The sequence below is a fragment of the Bombyx mandarina genome, chromosome 16 (assembly GCF_030267445.1).
Source record: "Bombyx mandarina strain Sakado chromosome 16, ASM3026744v2".
In the NCBI taxonomy this organism is placed as follows: Eukaryota; Metazoa; Arthropoda; class Insecta; order Lepidoptera; family Bombycidae; genus Bombyx; species Bombyx mandarina.
The window spans coordinates 10,830,965-10,844,683 of record NC_143222.1 but is presented as its reverse complement, the minus strand read 5'-3'; the positions used below and the strand labels follow the sequence as shown (position 1 = coordinate 10,844,683).

The window sequence follows — 13,719 nt, the reverse complement described above, 5'->3', positions numbered from 1 at the left end:
AGAACGGCAGAGAAAAGGAAGATGGCGAAAACAATAAAATTAGCAAGGCGTAAAGGCATGTCAGTTGATTTTTAATTATTATAATAAAGAAGATTTAGGAAAAGATGAGTAAACAAAATTATTTTATGTGCCACGATCCCAATTCTACAAACATTTTTGTCTAGGATATATGGGAACGCGAGTGCGACAACATCGACTTTCTTTTTTATCAAAAAACTGTGGTGTCAGTCCGTAATATGTATAATAGTTGCTTAAAGAACTTAGCCATTAAACTTTTTGCAGTAGTAAACGCCACTAGAAGTTTCTTTCAGAAGTCTAGTGTTTACAGGTATATAATATTCGGCTCAATGCTGTTCGGTATGTGGGAGAATTGGGACCAGCTGGACGGCGCGTACTTCTGTTTCATATCGCTCAGTAGGTAAGTTCTATTTGTTGATTGAATCACATATTTGTTTATGAGAATTTGCAGAGATAAAATAATTAAGGAGCACTGTTGTTTTTTGTTCAGTATTCATTAAGGGATATTAAGACTTTTTCTTGGATTCCCTCTTATTTTTTTAATGTCATTAGTCGTGGTAGTACCCTACCATTGTGAGGTCGCAAACACTTAAACACTATCTAGCCTATTTCCGCAGCGAGGCATGGAGATCGCAAAGCTAAACAAAAAAATGACTAAACTTCTCTTTATAGTAAGTAATATCCGTGTATTACGGTTATAAGTGTGACAATTTTTACGTCTGGTTTGTTATACAATCACGCCTATATTGCAGAACGGGATTTTGAAGGAATTTTGCACAAAGATACTTTATAACCTGTATTAAAGCATAAACTACTAGTATGTTATTCGCTTTTCGTCAGTCAAATACCTAATTAAAACTACTTTTACGTGACCAACAAAACTGTGCAGTATTCGAAGCTTCGCAAGTAATATGATGTAAGCAAAAACACGCGAGATCAAACTGTAAAAGTAGTTATAATTGGATACTCCACTTTTGACAATCGACCAGCAGTTTATCGGATACAGAGAGTGACCCAAGCAACTCTTCGCTTTCGGGTTATATAGCGACTTTGACCAGCTCCAAAGAGATTCAAAGTATACATGCATGAATCAAACATGAATGCGTCTCGTTATTCCAGTATCGGTTTTGGCGACTTTGTGCCCGGCGAAAGGGTCTACACGCCTCGCATTGAGACGTCGTTCATTGCGTGCTCCATGTACCTCATGCTGGGCATGGCCCTGGTCGCGATGTGCTTTAATTTAATGCAGGTACGGTTATATAAGATTTTGAAAATATTTGTTTTTGAAGTGAAACTTCTAATGCGACTTCCAACAAGGTTGCGTTAAACGTTTAACGCTATCGTACTAGAAAGAGACAGAGCGAGAGTGAATGCGTGGCACTCGAACGAATGCGAGTAGTTTAATAGCCGGCAAACTTCTTGAGCATTTGTCGACGTAGTGGGGGTAAGTTCGCGCATGGTACACTCACGTGCAAAAACATTATTTACTCTGCGTCATAATGCTATTAAATTATGAAAATCAACATATTATGTATTTATTTATATATTTATTAGAACATCAAAAAAAAAATATAGGTTAATAATTGTAATAATTTAATCTTGGGGTAAAATAGATATTCCTTCTATTAAGTCAAAACTAGAGCTGTTGCCAGGTGTTGGTTCAGTTGAAGCGAAGCTGGTATTTGTAATTTTTTTTTCGTTATCGTAATCTTGACCATCATCATCATCACTGTTTTCATCACCCGAGTCGCTATCATCGTGATGAGTCGACATAGGGCTCATTGGTGTAGTTTACAACTCGGTCGGTTCGGTCTTCTTTTTTGTCTATAATTAATGATTTTTTGGAGATATTCGATTCGTAGTAATCGAATGTTACTTTTTTCAATTACCAGCTTCCGATTACTTTCTGTTTTTTTTTCCATCTGAAGCCTAGTCATAATTCGTCGTAAGCTTCATTCCGAGCCATTAAAATTTATATCTTCTTTAGATTTTTCGAAGCCTTTCTACGATACGGAGTTTCGCTGCTTGATAAGTAGTTATTATGATTACATCTTTTTATTACAGATTGAACGAAACTATCCATTCCGGTAACTTTCTTCTTCCCTGATCTTTTCTTACCCGGAGGCCGAAACACGGCGAGAAAGCTAGAGCCTTTAGCTTCGTTAATAATGCACTTAACAGTACTCACTGGTATTTTTCTTGCTTCCGAAGTCTGTTTTACTTTTTCCATATCATTCTTCCCCTGTTTTGTAATGAAGCAATATACGTCGTACACAATTTTTCTACCCTTTCTTTTGAATACTACGCCATAGTGTATTTTTTATAAAAAATCAACAAACACTCAACATATAGCAATGGCAACAAAGTCAACAAGCAATTATAACAAATAACTTAACGATGAATAACGATAGACTTTTCACTGTACGCAAGCGTACTTTTGGGAGCAAGCGGAACGAGGGCGCGGTGCGGGACGCAAGGTTTGATTGATCTACCAATAACGTGCTCGATACGATTTCCCCTGCCGTCGCGCCTCACCCTCACCACCAAAGTGATCTAAAATTCGGTTCTGCGCAGTCAAGGTCATTTGCTCAAGAAGTTTGCCGGTTACTATATACCTGTTACAGGCCAGCGCGAGCGTTAGCAACGAATAGCGTCCAATATTTTAATGAAATATTTCATAAAATATATATTTATATTTATTTTTCTATCTATAATTTAAAATATATTACTATATAATATAAATGTTAAAGATGTCGCATCTCTTGTACACAACATTCCCTATTACAATCTGATTTAAGGATTAAAAATGTCTAAAACCACAATACTACATACACATCGAAAAAGAAGTTTCACTTCATTCACGTGCACCAAGTTGCACGCACACTGTTTTTTTTTTATTTTTAACAACTTTAAGCCTTAAGACCTATAGGACAAAAACTGCCCCAACCTTCGAACGGCGTCTGGGTAGTTGCCACCTACCCTTGATCACAAGCTATCTAACACTATCGCTTGGTCTCCGAGACTTTGTTCTCGTGCCAAAGGAAATAAAATTTTCAGGAGCAAGTGATACATTACTTTGCTGGTCTGAAGAGGGTTCTGAAGCGGGTTTCTCGCTGCAAGAGATGACGTCACACCAGTCTTCAGCACCCCGACGTATACGATGTTGCCACGAATTTGTCAGTAAACAATAAAGACGTTTGTTACTGTGTCTCGTTTCATTCTCCTCACCTGTTGTGATGAATTTTAATGGTGTAATGTTTCAATAGTCAAGCTTTATATTGGTATTCTAATTCGATGGATTAGGGGTGAATTATAATGAAGATTGGGAAGGATCATATGATAGATGAAGACACTTGGCGCTGGTACATAACAACATAAATACAATTAAATATGTTAAAACATTAAAAAATAATCCAATCCTCTGAGGAATTGTTTGAGATGATCCCATCATCTCGTTTTTACCATCGCACCGTTTGCCACCGGAGTAGAGTTCATCCATACTACCTGGAGCCACTGCGGTCATCCACGGTGCGTTGCCAGGGATCTTTTTTGCCACGTATCATCCGGCTTTGGAATGAGCTGTTCTCCACGGTGTTTCCTGAGCGCTATAGCTTGTTCATTCAATGTAAAATTGTAAGTACTCTTAATAATGGTACTTAGCCCCTTAATCCACTCACGTCTTCATTTACTCTGACTTATGAATTTGTAATCCCAAAAATTTATATAAATCTAATTTACATTCTCTAAGAGCAAGATACCTCTTAAAAATCGTACCTATCGTAAATTCCTGAAACCCAATTTCGAATTCAGACGAGCACAGGGTAATTGTGTTAAAAACTATTCTCGGTGCACTCTAGGTGGCACTTACGGGCGCTAGTTAAAAATGCATTGCGCTACGTACCTAAAAGAAGGCAAACATTATAACTTTGTAAGCTTTCTAGTTTAATGGCGTTTCAGGCCAATAAACCTGATTAGTTCTCTTGCTTGCAACATTCCTTGTTTAAACAGAGTATAATGAAAGTAATAAATATATTATTCACACTACCTATAATGGATACTATTTTAACATGATTTGTCAAGATAGGTAGGTAGTAGGCAGGCAGACGATCATACGGCCCACCTGATGGGGAATGGTTACCGTCGCCCATGGACGTCAGCAATGCCATGGGCAGAGCCAAGCCGCTGCCCACCGTAAAGCTATTACTGAAACCTATGCGGTGGACTCATTAAGTCTGTTGATGGACGCATCAGATTAATACACAATTTACATTACTTACACATATAAAATTTTATTGTATTCGATCACAATCTTTTATGTATACTAAACTCGTTAAATGTAAGAGTAAGTAAGAGAGTAAGAGCTCTATAAATATGAGTGTGTTTGATCTACGTTCATCTAATTTCACAATAATCCATCAGATTGTCTGACAGCACTAGCCGTTGGCAATGACATTGCAGTGAGGCCAACGACCATAGATTATACACTTAATATATTTGAGATAGATGCGCAACTCTCATTTTTATTTTTGCTTTAGTTAGAGCCCAGGACAGCAGGCGTCGCTGCTGTCGATTATTAATCTCCCTACCCCCCACCAGGTGGCTTTTTTAGTAATTTTAATATTTTTTATAATTAACTCTCTTTATGAAAAAAACTTATCGTTTAGAATCGCTGAAATTCCCGGTAGTACTTATGAAATATTAAAGAACGTTTGATTGTGTTCAGCATTCTAATCGATAAGACCTTTTCATACAGAGAGAAAACAGTTTTTTTAAATAAAAAGCTGTAATTCTCTGTAAGCTATTTAATTTCCCTATATTACAAACAATTTACTGTTAAAAGATAGTATGAACGTACAATTGTATAAAATTTCGAATAACAATAACTCCTCTAGATTAATCCTACTAGAGTACTTAATAACATTAAATCGAAAGTTATCTAAAAGTTAATTAAGTCTAGATAATCAAATCATTCAATGTCACTTAAGTCATTTGTGCGAAATATAAACATGTCAGCTTTCCATTACAAACATAGTAGACAATTTGAATTAAATTTAATAAATTTGTTTCTTAACTATAGCAGTTCTTGCTTAAAGTTGATCGTGACAGATCATGACCTTGTATGAAAATATTACATCTATAAACACTACCTATGCTTCGTCATACAATAATTGTCATTTATACTAGCATTGTAGAGATAATACACACACTAAAGTGAATACTAAATTATTCTTAGCATTCTTATAAACATTTAGAAATTTAAGAAACGATTAACCCACAATCATGTTCATAACATGTGACATTTTGTTCTGCACAAACGTTTTATTACATGATTTGAAAAACAAAAAATGTTTAAAAAATGTAATGATGATTTAAAGTACTCTTAAATATTGATAGTTTGTACTTAATGACGCTTATAGTAATCTTAGACATGATTACATTAGTTATACTTTTATTCCCTATCTAAATTATTTCTATTCTGACGTTTCTGATGCTTTAGCTTTGGTAATACTAGATGAAACAAACAGCAGATTGAAAGAAAACCATCTTAAAGTTAATTACATTCATTACAAACCATTAGTTTACATTTTGTTAAAAAAGAAACTGGTGTTCGTTACATGCAAATGAATTATAAACATACACATGCAAACATAAAATGTAAATTTATCTTTTAATCCAAATTAAATGTACACTAATATTACATCTAAATAATAGAAAGGGTTTCGAAAAATTTTATTGCACTCAACAGCAGACGAGCACGCAACCCGGCCCGTGATAAGTGGTCACCAGTGCTTATAAACTTCAGCAGTGCCATAGGGGTTGCTGTCTATCACTTAAGTTTTAATAAATTATTAATATACTCAGTCACAAGCATATTGATTTCACATAATGAAAATGTAAGAAACATAATCATGTTTGGGCATTTTCATTTATATCTGCTCATACAGAAAACACAACTTAGCAAATATATTCCACAGTAAATCTAAATAATTGCAAATAATGCTTTTAAAGACCGTTGACTTTTGATCATTAATTAAAATCATCTTCTCGTAGAATTTACAAAAGGTTATTTACAAAAATTTATATCAGTATTTTCATATATTACTAACTTACTAATTACAACTATTCAAACGTAATACTATAACTATAAGAACTAAACAACCTATTTTAAAACAAAATTGGCATCAATTTAGTTCTTATGAACTATTTCAATTATTAATTTATCAATTATAAACATATTTAAAAAAAATTAAGATCCCTTGAGAGTTCACGTTCCTTGCTGAATCAGTTTCTCTTCTGAAACGGAGAAACAAAGTATCTTAAGTATGTAACAAATATTAAAAAATACGACCATGAAAAATTTAGTGTTAATGTAATCTTACTTACAAATTAATATATTACATAACACGTTCTGGTTCAAATATAGTGCATCAATATTTTCATGTTTCAGACATTTTAGTGCTCCTTATAATTTTTCCATAAAATTTTGTCATTATCAAACCTTTGTCTACAAAAATAAAAACATTATTTTATATTGGGTAGAAGGATGAACGTGGTCACAGGCCACTTGGTGTAACTTAGTTATCAAACACCAGGAAACAAAACGTGAATGCCATCATCTAACTTTGGATGTGAGATCAATTGTGCTGTATTTTATTTAAACAGGAAAGCATGACTGATTGATCATTCCAAAAAACTAGTTCGGGCCCACTTGACAATAAGCATATAATACGCTGAGTTGCAAAACATAAATACTTCCACCCACTCGAGACAATTTTATTATCTGAGGTGTGTGTGTGATAGTACGAGACTTAATACCGACTGTTTTGATCAAAACTTAACATATATGATAGCTAGGCAGCAGAAATAGGAAGGACCATTAGTTGGTGCTAATTCATTTAATTATATTATGAATAATAATTATGTTAGCAAATAATATACCGGGAAAATAGTGTAAACTCACCGTTATCAAGGCATCCGAAATAGCATTTCATTTTCGATCTTCGAGGCATGCTGATTTTTAATAATAAACATTCTGTAAGAAATGAAAATAGTTACACAGGCTTACGAAACGCTAACGAAGAAAAAAGTATTGGAGCCAAGTTATGTCTAAAGAGAATTCAAAACAGAGTTTCTCAATGTCTAATCGTCTAATATTCTCATAAAGCTAAAAGTTGCTCTAAATTAATACTACAACGTAAAATAACTCACACCAAGACCAAAAAAAAACGATTTAAAAAATTAAATCGTTACGACATTTTGAAAACTTTTTTTTTTTTTTGAGATTGTTTTACGGCCCTGGAATTTTGAAAACTTCAAAGCAGTGTTTCCACTTACGTTTTTTTTAACACATTTTACCCTAGTTTCTTTTGAATTTACCCTAAAATTTCCTAGACAACTTTCATAAATCCTTTATATGAGTCGACTATTATCAAAGCCGGCAATCTGACTTTTGGACAATGATTGGTAAATCAGAAAAACGAATTATTGACTTTATATTCCATTGGCAGTCACAAAACTCTTCGGAACGACATCTTAGATAAATAACAGGTTAACTATTAACCTTTATTTAATGCAGGTTTTGAACCGTATTCTTTGAAGGAGACGATTATATTCAAATAAATCTGTATTGACATATCAATAATTTTTTTTTGTCCAAATGCACAGATTGCCACCTTTGATAATAGATGACTCATATAGAAAGCGTAAATAAAATACAGAAAATAAACCACAGCATATTATTTAATGTAGGTATATATAATATAAACGCCCCCAGAAGATCATAGATCTATAGGATTAGAATTTTCAAGGAAGTCGACGCATTGCTTTTATATTCTTTTGCTGCACAACCTAACACTGTTCGGTTCTAAAATTGAGCAATTGTTTGCTGGCAAAGTTGGGAACTTTCTATGAAGCAAGCCGTTCAGGGTTTCATTAGAAAGCCTGTTTCTTTTGTCAGTTTTTAAATTTGAGAACACTGAATAATCTTTCCACCTCAGTCTTTGAAGAAGGAACTGCTAGCAAAAGTGAAATGACAATTACAAGGTTTTCGTAAATGAAATTACCATGATAATCTTTCATGGTACATGAAGTACCTGTATATTACAATACAAGTAAGTTCTGGTGACATCAATGAAAATAGGTAAATAAAAATTTGGCGGATTATACTTATTGGGATTCTGGGGAATCCCTAAGAAAAAGCAGTGGCTTAATCTATGATTTACTTTACTAGAGGGTTACTGTTGAATCAAACCTTTATAGTTTTTATACACAACTCTGTTTTATTCTTTTACTTGTCAACTCGACTTAATGTCATTCTCTCTCCATAAAATAAAATGTTCATTGTTTTACTTTAATTATCGTTTATTTTAAAATTCACAACAGTTACTAGTATAGGCTTTGCTTTTTACCCCGAAATATCCTAAATCCTGGTATTTTTTAAATTGTCTTTATCATCCAAAATATCAGCTATTTTTCCCTAAAAAAGGGAGAATTCCCTAAAAGTGGAAGCACTGCTTCAAAGTACGCTACATTTTTTATTGAGTCAGAACTCATATCTGCCATCTAGTGAGTTTATTAGATCATTAATGCCTAAAAGTTACAAAAATGACGTCGCCACAGGAGTAAGATGACGCTAGTTGTATGTTATTTTCCTTTGTATGGGAGTTGCACCCCCCTGCCAACGACTGAGAAGAGATCAATGAAGTAGGAAACTTATGGAAATGAAACGTCAACCAAAATTTCGTGCCACTGTGACGTCATCTGGCCACAAAACATGGCGGCTTTAGTGCTGTACAAAAGATTTCAATGTTATCAGGTTTTATCGATAAACGTTCTTGGCTCATTTTATTTTAAATATTGTTGAGTATTATTTATTTGTAGAATTTATACTTTAATGGGAAGTAAGTAGGTATATTGTTATGTGCAAATATGATATGATTTAGATGGGTGAAATCTAAGACTAGTTCGTTCTTCGAATTTCCCAAGTAAACGATATGATGATTTTTAAAAGTTGCTACACTGATTTTATAAGGTTGTCGTTTGTCGCAAAACATAAAGATATGGCGTAGTTCAAAGCCATCAGCCCATTTCTAGCATGCTAAATGTTATCGTATTTTGAGTACGTGTTTTTCTTAGACTGTAACAATCTATTTTAATTGTTTTGCTGACTCTAAAGTCCGTAACATACTACCGCAGCGCACCCCAAGGAAGGTGCGCCGCAACATTTGAATCACTTTCGCTTGAGAGTGATTAAAATTTTAAACTTATCAAGGGACCGCGTGAAAAAAAAACACCTACAGAACATTTATTCATTAATTACAAACGTCATTCCTTGTGACTTCCTCTCTAAAATCACTTAATTATTAAATATTTAACAAATTTACAATAGTGTTTTACTCACTGCGGAATAAAACTATTTTATTTAAATAGTTCCGAAGAGATTTTGTCGGTAGCCTTTTTCCCGAAATATCTAAACAGAATGTCTAAATATGTTTTGATGACATATTTTAAAGTGGTATTTATGATTAGTGTCATGATCAATAGATTCCGACCGAAAAATGGATTTTTCGGATGAGGGCTCCATAATGAATTTAAATACATATAGATAATAGTTTTAGGGCATTGACTTTCTTGAGATCCTATAAAATACGTTTTAATTATTATTTTTGTATGTTTTAAGCATGATAAATTATGAAATTTTAAATAATCAATCATATTAAATCGATATCAAAGTCAATAAATAATGTACAACCCAAAACAGACGGCCGAACTGACGTGACAATGACATTTGGCGCGCTAAACATGGCGGATTTTCGGCCTCATTAGACGGAGACGGAGATATTTACGTATATTCATGTTTCATTTTATGTACGCACTGAAATACTGTTATATTGTTTTCCTGCGAGTTAAAGTGCTGAGTAAGAACGAGATAGATATATGTTTGTATGTGCCTTCAAAATGGGTGCTATTTATATAAGCAATTGTACGTATAGAACAATATGTCGTGTCCCTACTATATAGGTCTATGGAAGAGATACCAGGTCATAAAATCATTAAAAAAAACTGGGAAGAAAGAAGTCCATAAATATGATTTGACGTAAACATAATTCGTCTATAATTCTTTATTACTACAGTTAATATTTTTAACTTGATATGAAATTTGTCTTTTAATTAACTCTCCGACTCCCGAAAAATACAAACATATAATCTATTTAATAACACGTGAAGCAAAAACCTTGTATCCCTTTTTACGAAAATTGCGCGGACCGAGGAGTATGAAATTTTCTACACTTACCTATCGAGAATATAGAGAAGAAGTGCATAATGCTAATATTTTTTAAAATAATGCATAAAAGATACATTAAATCAATAAAGAAAACATTACACACACTACATACCATGTATTTGTGCCAAGGGATTTTATGACCTGGTAACTGAGACCTTTAAGTCATGTCTTATTTTAATTTATATTCATATTTTTATGAAAAATGATATTATGGAGTGAAATGAAATGAAGATGATTAATTTGAGACATTAATCAACTGGGATGAAATTAAACGAGATGATATGGGATGAAATATAATCTTAGCAAAATGGTGGCATTTACTAAGATTTTTTCAGTGGACATTTTGGAGGATCCCGAGAAGTTACGTCCAGCGGCTTTGTTTCATTTTCCCACATTTGTGCACTTTCACAGATATTAAACAGTTAATAAACCACCATTATTACACATTTAAACCCGAAGAAACACTAAATAGACAAAATAAAACAAATCACACAACTTCACTCCTCGCGTTCCGGCCAAAAAGTCCTTTTGACGTCTGTGGTCAAATTGACAATAGATTAAATATTGTTTGTCTTTGTTAATATTTTTTATAGTGTAGTCTTGGCGAAATTTGTGATTATAGAAGTATAAAATACAATCATAATAGTGTACAAACTTACAATTCCAATTAATTATAGTCGAATTTCGACTACTGCGGGACCTCTAGTAATAACTATTAGTCAGAGAAACCGGATTATTAAGACCATCGTCAGACATCATAGGGGCGAATAGCTTCGGTGATCGTCTCCGACATATACAACTGTATAATATCACAATGCTGTTGAACGACAAAAGATGTTGTCGCAGTGGGATTTTAAATTGTATCAGTTACATTACCAAAAGCGATAAATTGACTATTTGCTTGCGATTTTTTAGAACTCTTGGGCCTATAATCGCAGCACACCATCTTTCTTAAGCAATTTCGTTACCATTCATTTGCAATATTAAAAGCGAAAGAATTCTTTCGTTTGTCTTACAAAATGATTCTGCGAAGCACTGTTCTTGCTAGAGCTAGTGTTAGCGACGTCCTCAGGTTAGAGCTCCGTGAGCTCACCTACACGCCCGGTGTATATAGACCCCTCGAGGTCACTTATTCTAGTGAAAGATAGGAAAAGGAAGGTAGGAAAAAAAACATACAAAGTGTCCTCGGGGTACCCTGTAGGGATATATGCAGCGTGGATTGGGGAACACTTAACTTCACGACCAATTGTTTTATTTTAACACGCACGTAACATATGGTTTTCTTGGGTCTTGGGTCTGTCTCTTTGGACAAATTAGACCAACGTAAAGTATTGTGAACACTTGGCCGAGAGTTGGATTCGCGTGCGTTAATAGATGAAATCAAATTTCCCGACTATATAGGACTAAAAAAGAGGCAGTGGTAAAATTATAATTTATACAAAATGAATATCAATCGAAAACTTATAGTAACACTATTGGAGTTGTTTAGTTCCTTAACACATTTGTTACAGCAAAAACTTTGTACGTACATTACTAGAATGGCTCTCGATTTATTTTATTACTTGCTCAAATCGCTCTTATTGTCTGAGCCATAATGACTACTTTTAACTACGAAGTAAATGAGGTCGGGAAACTTACGTTACTTGTTGAATTAATGGCTTTGCAACATTTTATAACGACTAATAATAGTATTTGCTGTTTTCATTCGCGAAACAGCTGCCCTTGATTGGTTAGTGTGGATTCCTAGGTAGGATTGGTAGGTGTTAACAAATCCCATTCGTCCTGGCTAAGCCTTTGCTCGCCCTCCTATACTGGTGAAACTGGAAAGGCCTTCGGGCAACCAGTGATCGTTCCTGCCTAAAAAAAAGGGTGCGTGTACGCGCGTAAGATGTTATACTTTATTTTCATTAAATTTATTTCCTTTTTTATTTAAATTTTAATCAATTTGAAAAAAAAACGATTAAACAACATCCTCAAACACGCATATTGAACATCCTTTTTCTTGACATCGTATAAATTCGGTAATTCTCGGTACGGTTCGGAAAGTTCATCTGCGGCTATATTCAGACTCGCCAAGTTACCTCGGTCGTATTGTAATGAGCGATTTAGTGGGCAACTTCATTCTGTTAATTTTGTGTCGCGGTGCGCGCGCATCGTAAAATTTCACTCTCATCAATTTTTATAACGCGCCTAAAGAAGTATAATTTCAAAAATAGCATTTGCTGCTATTGGCGTTGCTTTTACAACAACACAGATTACTACTAAGTAATCTACTAAGTACTAGTTTTAGCTGCGTAGTTTTACTACACTATGTGTGAGGACTTTTTGGCGGGAACGCGAGGAGTGATGTTGTGTGATTTGTTTTATTTTGTCTATTTGGTGTTTCTTCAGGTTTAAATGTGTAATGACGCTGGTTTATTAACTGTTTAATATCTGTGAAAGTGCACAAATGTGGGAAAATGAAACAAAGCCGCTGCACGTAACTTCTCGCGAGCCTCCAAAAAGTCCACTGAAAAAATCTCAGTTAATGACCACCGTTTTACTAAGATTATATTTCATCCCATATCATCACATCTCATCTGATTTCATTTAATTTCATCCCAGTTGATTAATGTCTCAATTTAATCATCTTCATTTCATTTCATTTCACTCCATATTATCATTTTTCACAAAAATAAGAATATAAATTAAAATAAGACATGACTTAAAGGTCTTAGTTACCAGGTCATAAAATCCCTTAAAAAATCGATGTGTGATGAAAGCTTTAATTCAGGTGACGGTCTCCTAATGTCCTCTTTGCCCAAGTTCAATTACTGGACTAGAGTAATGAACGTCCCCACAAGCTTTGAATAAGAGTCCAAAAGCGCAATGTAAATGTCGTTTTTGAATGATTTGAAACACGAGCTGTTTCATTCTTGAAAGTCTAATTATTTCGCGCCAAAATATGGCCCGTAACCGTGTGTGTTTAAAATACGCCCCATTATTGATAAAGTCTCTTTCATCGAGTAATTCTTTGAAACTTAGACATAATAATTCATAATAAAACATTTGTTCGGATACACAAGCGATTTTTCAAAAAACAGTGTGTTACCGTGTCAAAATTGTTGATAATACAAATTTTTCGTTTTTTCCCCTCCCCAAATATTTTTTTTATCATAGTAAAGGACAGTAGTTACCTCATTAAAAAGAAGAAAGATATTATCAAAATAACTACAACAATAAAGCTTCAGCTACCATGAATAATAAAAAATTAAAAGCAAATTGAAATATATCAAAGGAGACACGTAATTCACAATTTCCCGGACAATCTATAGCATAGGGGGAGGGTTTTTCCGGAGAAGCATTTTAGGGAGAGTCAGCGTAATGCATTCGTATCGTGGGTTGTATCGACAAAAGGCACGTTGTAGTCGGCTCGC

At 34.1% G+C, this 13,719-nt stretch overlaps 1 protein-coding gene and 2 long non-coding RNA genes across 9 annotated transcripts in view; 1 reads left to right on the top strand and 2 right to left on the bottom strand.

The window, feature by feature from the left end:
* Window positions 1-3,222, top strand: part of sand (potassium two pore domain channel sandman) — a 40,302-nt gene extending 37,080 nt beyond the window's left edge. For all 6 annotated transcript variants that reach the window (XM_089733916.1, XM_089733912.1, XM_089733914.1 and 3 more), the window contains exons 9-11: window positions 329-418; window positions 1,138-1,267; window positions 3,076-3,222. In XM_089733916.1, the coding sequence (XP_089590042.1) occupies window positions 329-418; window positions 1,138-1,267; window positions 3,076-3,144 (289 nt within the window). In that variant the 3' untranslated portion in view covers window positions 3,145-3,222. The remainder of the gene's footprint in view (window positions 1-328; window positions 419-1,137; window positions 1,268-3,075) is intronic.
* On the bottom strand, window positions 53-4,483 carry LOC149501349 (uncharacterized). Its single transcript, XR_016324401.1, has 3 exons — window positions 4,296-4,483; window positions 3,793-3,919; window positions 53-3,246 (listed from the first exon to the last, which is right to left on the bottom strand). It is a non-coding gene; the product is annotated as an uncharacterized LOC149501349 (long non-coding RNA).
* A 322-nt stretch (window positions 4,484-4,805) lies between these two features.
* On the bottom strand, window positions 4,806-7,712 carry LOC149501348 (uncharacterized). Of its 2 annotated transcripts, XR_016324400.1 has the most exons (3): window positions 6,980-7,712; window positions 6,403-6,523; window positions 4,806-6,312 (listed from the first exon to the last, which is right to left on the bottom strand). It is a non-coding gene; the product is annotated as an uncharacterized LOC149501348 (long non-coding RNA). The 2 variants fall into 2 exon arrangements; XR_016324399.1 differs by having other exon boundaries at window positions 6,403-7,712.
* Between the last annotated feature and the right edge of the window lie 6,007 nt (window positions 7,713-13,719).